Consider the following 9,190-nt stretch of genomic DNA (forward strand, 5'->3'; position numbering starts at 1 on the left):
GTTTCTCTGTATAGCCCTGGCTGTCCTGGAACTCACTTTGTAGACCAGGCTGGCCTCGAACTCAGAAATCCACCTGCCTCTGCCTCCCGAGTGCTGGGACTAAAGGTGTGCGCCACCACGCCCGGCTTCTTTTTCTTTTTTAAAGATTTGTTTGTTTGTTTATTTACTATATGTAAGTACACTATAGCTGTCTTTAAACACCCCAGAAGAGAGCATCAGATCTCTTTACGGATGGTTGTGAGCCACCATGTGGTTTCTGGGATTTGAACTCAGGATCATCAGAAGAACAGACAGTGCTCTTAACTGCTGAGCCATCTCACCAGCCCCCTGCCCCTGCCTCTGAAGTGCTAGGATTAAAGGCGGGCACCACCAGGCCCAGGGTGTTTTCTACCTATCCAATCTCCTGGGAAGGAGAGCTCTGGGGTGATGCCAGCGCTGCTCCTCTGGGTCTAGCTCCTGCAACTTGTTGAGAAGAGTCTTGAACACAGTAGGTTCAACAAATCTAAAGAACAAAGGCGCCCATGGCAATGACAGGGGAAGGACATGTGGACATCTTGGCAAGTGCCACAGGCAAAGCATAGCATACACAGAACATGTATAAACAAAGTGTTTATTCTCATCACGAGAAGCGCACAGACTATATATACAGTACACACCAGCAGAAGTAAAAAAAAAAGTGCACTATGCCTCTTCTACTGAAAATTCACAGTACAAAAAGATACTGCCTTTTAAATATATAATATATATTAAAAAAGAAAACAAGGAGAAAAACAAAAAAAATCAAAGTTGTGACTCGATGAGGGAACCCGGTGCCAGTAGGATGCAGTCTGGTGAGGCTCGTCTGGGGTGAGCTGTACCCCATGATTTGCGGCAAGGAGCTCAGGACACAGGCAGAAGAGGAGGGAGTGTGAAGGGCATTAGGGGGTGACAAGCCTCTATAAACTAGAGGGTGACCTTGAGGGGTTAAGGGGAGGTCTTGGACTGTGGTTCAGGGAGTGCTGGGCCTGCACCACCCCTGTGCTACCTGGCAAACCAAATCATGTCCCTCACCGGCTACCTCGGGCTGCGGTGTGTGCTGATGCATGCAGGCATGACCTGCGGGGACCCAGCAGCCGAGTTTCTAGCAGGCTCTGTGGAGTAGTCAGGACCCACAGTGTCAACTGCAGAGCAGATTAACACAAGTGGATGGGGGTAGAGAGGAACGCACGTGCTAATCTTAACCATCAGGATCAGACAAAAGTACCCAGCCTCGAAAGACGAGAGCTGAACGGTTGCGCATAAATACACAGTATTTGTAAACGATTATTAAGGCACTCAATTGTAAAAACAATAATTACAGGGTAGAGGAGGAAGCAGCTGTCTTCTCATGCAGCAAGGCCAACGGCCAGGGCAACAGAGGCTGTGTCTAAGACAGGGACTGAAGGAGGAGCTGTGGTTTCGACTGCCAAAGGATTGCCCTTCTCCAGATGGCCCCTGCAGATGGGTCCAGGGTGATTTCCTTGCAAAGCTGGAGACCACAGTGTGTGCTGAGGAACAGCACACACCAGGTCTGATGGAGTAGGATACACTTACATGTATATAGCTCTATAATGCACACACAAGGTCTATGTTCATACACTTATGTATATATATCTCCATACACACTGGACACTCTCACACCTCCACAGTAACAAAAACAAAGGGCTTTGGATAGGGGAACACCAATGACCTTCATCTGGTCTTATGGTCAGCAGGAACCCAGCTGTTAGGATGGGAAGGTGGGACCAAGAGTCTCCCTCACCAGCAGTGACATTGCAGCCAACATGGGGAGGACTGGGAGCCTCCCTGGCTCTTCTGGACTGCACAGCTAGGGTCAGGCAAGTGGTCCCAGGTACTCTGGTTACCTGAACGTGCGTGCTTCAAGAGCCCTGCTAAGTATCAGCCAACCCACTGGGGTTGGAAATCAATTCTCATACCAACCTTGCCAGCAGGTAGAAAGTAACTCCCTAAGGGGGTGATGTGTGATGTCTCTTGTGATCTTGTTCTTGCTAAGGAGAAATGGCTCCTGAAGAGTGGGAGATTCGCAAGCTTTCTGGGGTGGTCCCTGAGATGGGTGCACAAAAATACAGGCTGGCTGTCAACATCTAATCTTTCAGAACTTGGTTCCATCCTGTAGAACCCTCCGGGCTCTTCAAGGGCAGAGGATGCTGGGCCTAATCTTCAGCTAGAGCAAGCTGCTGAGCAAGGGGAGCAGAGGGGTGCAGCTATCTGGGTACCTCTGAGAGACCAGCATGGCTGAGCCGCATGGATGAGCTGTGTGTGGTTGGCAGGGCTTCCGCACTGTAAACATGGGGGCGAGGATCTGAGAAAGACACCTGGCTCTTCATTGGATCAGGCTCCCACCTCTGCCCAGTATATCCCTTACACTTCAGGAAGCTTTCTGTGTTGGTGTTGAGCAAGGCCCCCACATGGGTCAGACTTTTTTTTTTTGGGGGGGGGGGCTATGTAAAGTTCCCGGGCCATCGAGCTGAGCAGAAAGCTCTTCGTTCAACAAGGGCATTCAGTGAAAATGGCAGTCATCAAAACTGGTGGCTTACGCTGCATAAATCCCTGTACCTCTGCTTGCTATGATTACACACAAAGCTAAAATAGCCAGGTGTGGAGCAGCTCCCAAAGCTAACTTTTTTATTTTGGGGAGGATGGGGGAGAGGTGGTCAGCGTCTACATAGCTCTGGACTCAGTGATCGACTGCATGGCATCACGAGAGTTTGCCACCAAGCCTAGCTGGAACAAAACTTTTCCTGAGACAATATGGGAGTTGCCACCGTCTTAGCTTAGTAGGGATAGTTCCACAGTAGCCTTTCGGTTAAATGCCAATTCACTGTGTTTACAGATAGAGCCAAGGAATGAACAGGATCCTGCCAGGGATTCCGGTCTGAAGATGGGGATCCGCCCCCTGCTGTTCCCACCGTTGGCTGATTGGCCAGTGCTTCTAAAACAGGTGTGAAGTAGTCTGCAGGAGCGTGAGACCTGCTGGAGTTCATCCTCCTCCTGTCCTGACTCTTTCAAAATGAAAGTTTTCAAAATCCTGCTCTTGCAGATGGGATTAAGAAACACAGTGGAAGCCTATCATTACCAAATCTAAGGAATTATTTTGACACAGAAATTGACCCACCATGTGAAATTGAACTTGGCTATGTCTATTAAACTTGGCCTTTTTTTTTTTTTTTTTTTTTTTGCTTTTGTTGGCTGAGGGAAGAGTGGAAGAAGCCCACATGGTTTCAGGAATAAGAGGATGATCACTTTTTAAGGTGACTGGTATTGACAGTAGTGGGAAAATAAATCCCTATAAAATAACATACATGTATTTTTTAAAAAATTCATGCTAGGGAGAAATATTCTGAGACAGAGGTCACAAAGACCCCAGACGAATGAAGAGAGAACTGGCCCAGGTCCTGAAGCCGCCCAGAGCATTCACCAGGAATGGTGGTCTCTCTCTCTCCTTCTTGCCCGAACCCCAGGCTGTGCCAAGGGACCTGGCTGCAACCTCCAAACCATCCGGACTCCGTTGGTTCTAACCAGTGTGGGAGGACCCCCAGACACATACTTCCAGAACATATCCTTGAAGACTTTGTGGTCTCACTGAGCCGTCTGGCTGAGCCAGCCAATTGCAGGAAGGAGCTGTGGTCATCTCCACAAGGACTCCATCTGCTCAAGAGGTAAAGGGGTAGGCTGGCAAGTTTGGAGTGTGGGAGGGAGCAAAGGCAGCCTTCAAATAGGAGCCCAGTCTTCCTGCAGTGTTACAAGCAGCCTTGGGGCATCAGCAAGCTTTCTGCGAGGGCCCCCAGCAGACATCTGAAGCAGGTAACACCATCTCTGGCAAGGTTACTACTTCTGAGGTAGAATCTCACTTTGTGGCCCAGACTGGCCTTTAACTCATGGTGGACCTGCCTCACCCTCCTGAGTAGATCACAAGCCTGCGCCATTTACCCTTCAAAATGTAAACAACCAAGCCTGAGGCATGATGGGATTATATCTGTAATCTCAGCATTTGGGAGGCTGAGGCAGGAGGACTGCTGTGAGTTTGAAGCCAGCTTGAACTACAGGATGAGAGTCTACTTCAAAAACCAAAACACCCAAACTAAACCCTTGAGAGACAGAGGCAGATGCATCTCTGCTGAGTCTGAGGCCTACTTGGTCTGCAGAGAAAGTTCCAAGACAGCAGAGGTACATGGTGAGACCCTGTCTCAAAAAACCCAAACCCAAACACCTTAACAGAGCCCAAAGGGATCTGTGACCTCACGGGGCTGTGCACCATCATTGGCTAAATACCAAGTCAAGGCTTTCTGCTGGTCTGCCTCTCTGCTTGTCTCTCTTCAAAATCCTTAAGGAAAAAAAAGTCCTTAAGCACCCTTTTCATGATGGGCACCAGTCGAGACCCATGATATGAACCCAGAGCCCAGGTCTCCTGCTTCATTGAGCTAACCTGCACTCACACCTGTGCTGTGGCCAAGCCTCCTATGTCCCATCATTACAGCAAGGGGGAGCTGGAGGAGACAAGGAAGCAGTATTCTATTCTCTCCACGGGAAGGGACTCTTGTAAACATCAGTGAAGCTTTTCAATAGACTCTCTCCTCTCAGACTGGCTCCTCCGGAGGGACTTGTAACAAAGTATCCGTTGCTAACCCTGACCTGTCTTTCCTCTCAGCAAATGTGGAGAGGGTTCCTAATGAGCCATCCTGGAGGGTTACAATGTGGTCACAGCACGATGATCCACAGCCCAGACCCACAACCTCCTTTAGCAGCAGATGAGGCTCGCAGTGCCTTCTCTGTGACTGGGTGACATAAGCTTGAAGTGAAGCCAGCAGCTGAGGACCCAACCCCACCAGGATGGAGGGTTAGACGGGGCCACTCTCCCTAAGTGCTTTCCTCTGTTGATATCACCTAGCTGTTCTTGGGACAATCAGGTTCAAAGTCTTGACATTTCTGCGGGTCCCCACCCTCAACAAAACAAAACAAAAAACCCAAACCCAAAACCCCCCACAATTCTCTTGGAAAATCCCTTCTGGACATAGCATTGTTCTCAGAACGAGCCTTGGTCATTACCGTTTTATAAACAAAAATGCACAGTGAGCAGAGAGGTAGGCCTTGTGTTGCCCTCTGAGGATTCTCTCTCGAGGACGGGAATGAGCCGGGATCGTGGGCTGCAGTGACCTCGCCAATGTGGTTCCTTGACATGTTGCAAACCGAGTATTTTGTATGTCCGCACACATTTTCTTTTTCTCTCCACCAGGCTGGCCTAAAACTCACCATGTAGCTGAAGATGACTTTGAACTCCTAATCCTTCTGCCTGCACCTCCAATGTTGTAATTTCCGTACGCGTGTGCAACCGTGCCTGGTTTTACGGGGTGCTGGGCATCAAAACCGAGGGCCTGGTGCATGTCAGGCACACACTCTTAACAACCAAGACGAAGTCCCGGCTTGCGTGTACATATCTGAATGTGACTCCTGGCTGACAGTTTCCAGGTTGCCCAGGTCCTACACCCGGGTGTCCCCCCTCACGGGATCTAAGTGGGGAAAGCCCAGAAGACTGAAGTCATTAACACAAATCAAGACACGAGAGTAGATCAGGACATGATGAAAACCTTACAGGGCCAAAAGCTAGTCAGCTTTTGTTTACCCTTGACGGACTTTTCAAGTGTTCTGGGGCAGATTTCCCTGATGATTTAGAGGTTGCAGCAGGGTCCCTTGGCGCAGACTGGGGTTCGGGCAAGAAGGAAGCCGAGAGACCGCACTTGGCGTCCTGCGAGTCAGCGATGGTGGACGTGTCAGCCTCGCTGGACAGGTCCTCCGTGGAGAAGTTGAGACTTCCCAGCTTGGCGAGGGAATGGGACCGTTTCAGCGGAGACGACACGGTGAGGCCTGCCAGGCGCAGCCGCGTCTCGATCTCCTGCGCCCGCTGCTTCACCAGCCCCGGCTTCCCTCGGACGCTGTGGATGCTGTCGCTGCTGGAGCTCCGGGTCAGGTTGGAGCTGATGGAGGAGGAGGTGGGGGTGTAACACACGGTCTTCAGGAAGTCCTTCGAGAAGTTACTGGTGTGATCTAGGCGGGGAAGGGTAGACGTGGGGCTCTTCTGCAAGGTTCCCCCTACAGGCTGTTCTTCGGACCCAGCTTGGCTGCACAGGGCTGGGTGTGCGGGCTCCTGGCTACCCTCCTCCGGGATGCTGGCCTCCAGCCTGCAGGTGGCGCTGTCCCTGCAGGCAGCTGGTGAGTCTGAAGGCAGGCTCTTCAACCTCTCCAGCTCTTTGGTGTGCTTTCGGACCAGGCCTGCCTTCTGCAGTTGGATGATGGACTCCTGATGCTGCATCAGGTAGCTGTTGGTGGTGGGCTTCTCCGCCTCATTACTGAACAGAAGCCTCAGGTCCTTAGCCGGCTTGGGATCTTTCTTAGGCGATGGTTCTTCCTTCGCCGACACCTCCATATTGGCCGCGCTCTTGTCACAGTGAGGATTCTTCAACTGGAGAGATTTTGGAAGGGCTTTTGAGGTCTCTCTGGAAGGCTCTAGAAGGCTTGCTGGTGGTTCCGGGGTAGCCCCGGCTCCAGAGCCACTAACATCTGGCTTCCTGGAGCCTGCTGGTAGTAGGAATGGAGAGGTGTTGGCTGGACCAGAGGCCGGCCTCTCCTGAGCTCGGGACCTGCTGCTCGTGTGGGCCATTGGGGAAGACGTGACGTGGGGGAGGAAGGTTGGCTGGGTGCAGATAGCAGAGGAGCTGGAGTCTTTGTGTTGCTCCATGTAGGCCTCGGGAGTCCCACCAGCTGTGGGGTACATGCAGTCAGCACAGGATGTGTAGGGAGGCTTCACTTTGCTGAGAATTCCAAACATGGCATCGGGCTGCAAGAGACAGAGCACAGTGAGGCAGCAGCGTGAGTGATCCCATGCGGAAGACCAAAGGCACAAAGAAAGTGTCCCTGACAGGGGAGGGGAGGGCGGCTGGCACCGTGGTGGGGGAGGGGCACTGCTTTCATTTCATTTGTTCAGGATTACAGACGTTTTGGGGGAGCACACTGGATCATGAATAGAAGATAGCACAGTGTAAGATGTCAGTCTTGACTTTCCACAAGCCAAGGCCGTGTCCTGGGCAAATCTTAAGCTATAGGGTTGGGACAGAGACTCCCAGGATCCCCCTTCTTGGTCTGTTTCCACCACCCACCAGGGTGACCCTTCCCTGGTCATGGTCTGGTCTGGAAAGCAGGGTGCAGGCACTGGGGAGTAGAGCAGACTGATCGGGCTGGAGAGCCAGCTCACTGGTTAAGAGCAGTAACTGCTCTTCCAGAGGATGTGAGCTCAGTTCCCAGCACGGATGCCAGACAGCTCACAGCTGCCTGTAACTCCAGCTCCAGGGTAGCCAACGCCTTTGCCTTCTGTGTCCACTAACATTCGTGTGCATATATCCACACGCAGACACACCATTAAAGATAGCATTTAAATGCAAAACAACTAGGGGCTGGAGAGATGGCTAGGTGGTTAAGAGCACTGACTGCTCTTCCGAGGGTCCTGAGTTCAAATACCAGCAACCACATGGTGGCTCACAACCATCTGTAATGGGATCTGATGACGCCCTCTTCTGGTGTGTCTGACAGCTACAGTGTACTCACATACATGAAAGAAAGAAAGAAAGAAAGAAAGAAAGAAAGAAAGAAAGAAAGAAAGAAAAGAAAAGAAAACCAACTAGAAAGAACTGACCAGAATTGACACAGACTGCACCATGCAAAGAAGGTTCTCCTGGGCAGAAGGAATTTGCCGTGGGGGCAATTGAGGTCTGAATACAGCAGAACCCTTCCTGGGATGGCACGTAGCGTAGCTCAGGGACCCATGGTCCCCAAGATGGAGGGAGGGGCAGAAATGGTATTTGGGCCATCACCAACACAAACTCACACATACTTAATTACATGTTATGCTGTCCCCCAAGGGACTTGCCTTTGGTCACTGGGGCATTGGTGAATAGGACAAGGACTTTTCTTTGTCCTCCCTGTAATCGGCGAGGAAAGATGTAAGGAGGGTCAAGGGCAGCTGAGGGAGCCAGCTCTCTTCCAGCTGCCTGATGGGGACGGGGAGAACCCTCAGCTGGTGGGAAAAGCAACCTTGAAGATGCTGTGTTGGGTGGCAGGGAGAGGGGTGTCTCTCATAATTTTGCTACAAGTGCAGCCTGGGGACCTCATTCCACATTTTCAAGAGGTTAATGTCACTCTGCGTAGCCAACTACAGACTTAGGCTCATAGGCTTTGTTTTTACCCACTGGCCTAGCCTGTCACCTCTCCCTCTGCTTAGAGTCCCCTGTGCTTCCCTGGGTGTCCAGGACACGGCACACAGCCACACCAACCTGCCAGGGAGGCTCAGCCCCTCTCTGTCTTTCACCCACACCTCCCCACAGTAGACATGCAGCTACCGTCCCTCACACAGAGGGTTCTCTGCCCAGATCACAGTTCCCTGGTTCAGCACCGCTCCTCAGCCTGGGCCAGACAAATGATGATGATTGCTCTCCATCAGTCCATGGATGGTGTGCCACCTCTCTGGGTTATCCTCTGTCCTCTCTTGTGCCCTTGCTAGTAAGTTTGCCTTCCTTTTGCCCATCCATGCGGGACTCAGAGACACAGAGCAGGACCCCACACCAGCTTGACACACTACAGTTAATAAAAGGAGCCCAGCACACAAATGGCTGTACATATTTGTGTCTAGTTCTGCTAGGTTCTGGTGCCAAGTCTGCTGAGCCCCTACCCAAGCTGCTTTCCTGGTCACCGTGCAGTGACTCACGGTCAGGCCACTGGGGCTAACCACAGTACAACAGTCCCAGACAAAGGCATCTTGCGGCATCTGTCCTCTCTGAGGGAAGTGGTGGGCAGTGGGGGAGGCATGCAGTTCCTCTTTGGTTTGGAACATATTTCATTACTTAGAGGCTGGCAGTGAACTGCCTGGGGTGGCTAGACCTTTTTCTTTTATTTATTTATTTATTTATTTATTTATTTATTTATTTATTTATTTATTTATTTATTATATGTAAGTACACTGTCGCTGTCGCTGTCTTCAGACACTCCAGAAGAGGGAGTCAGATTACGTTATGGATGGTTGTGAGCCACCATGTGGTTGCTGGGATTTGAACTCTGGACCTTCTTAAGAGCAGTCGGGTGCTCTTACCCACTGAGCCATCTCACC

At 51.2% G+C, this 9,190-nt stretch overlaps 1 protein-coding gene across 1 annotated transcript in view; it reads right to left on the bottom strand.

Annotated features, from left to right (window-relative positions):
* Positions 1-3,182: 3,182 nt before the first annotated feature.
* Positions 3,183-9,190, bottom strand: part of Ssh1 (slingshot protein phosphatase 1) — a 56,112-nt gene continuing 50,104 nt past the window's right edge. The window contains exon 15 of the mRNA XM_021163106.2: positions 3,183-6,871. Coding sequence (XP_021018765.1) covers positions 5,645-6,871 — 1,227 coding nt within the window. The 3' untranslated portion in view covers positions 3,183-5,644. The remainder of the gene's footprint in view (positions 6,872-9,190) is intronic.

Source organism: Mus caroli, chromosome 5 (assembly GCF_900094665.2).
Source record: "Mus caroli chromosome 5, CAROLI_EIJ_v1.1, whole genome shotgun sequence".
Classification (NCBI taxonomy): domain Eukaryota; kingdom Metazoa; phylum Chordata; class Mammalia; order Rodentia; family Muridae; genus Mus; species Mus caroli.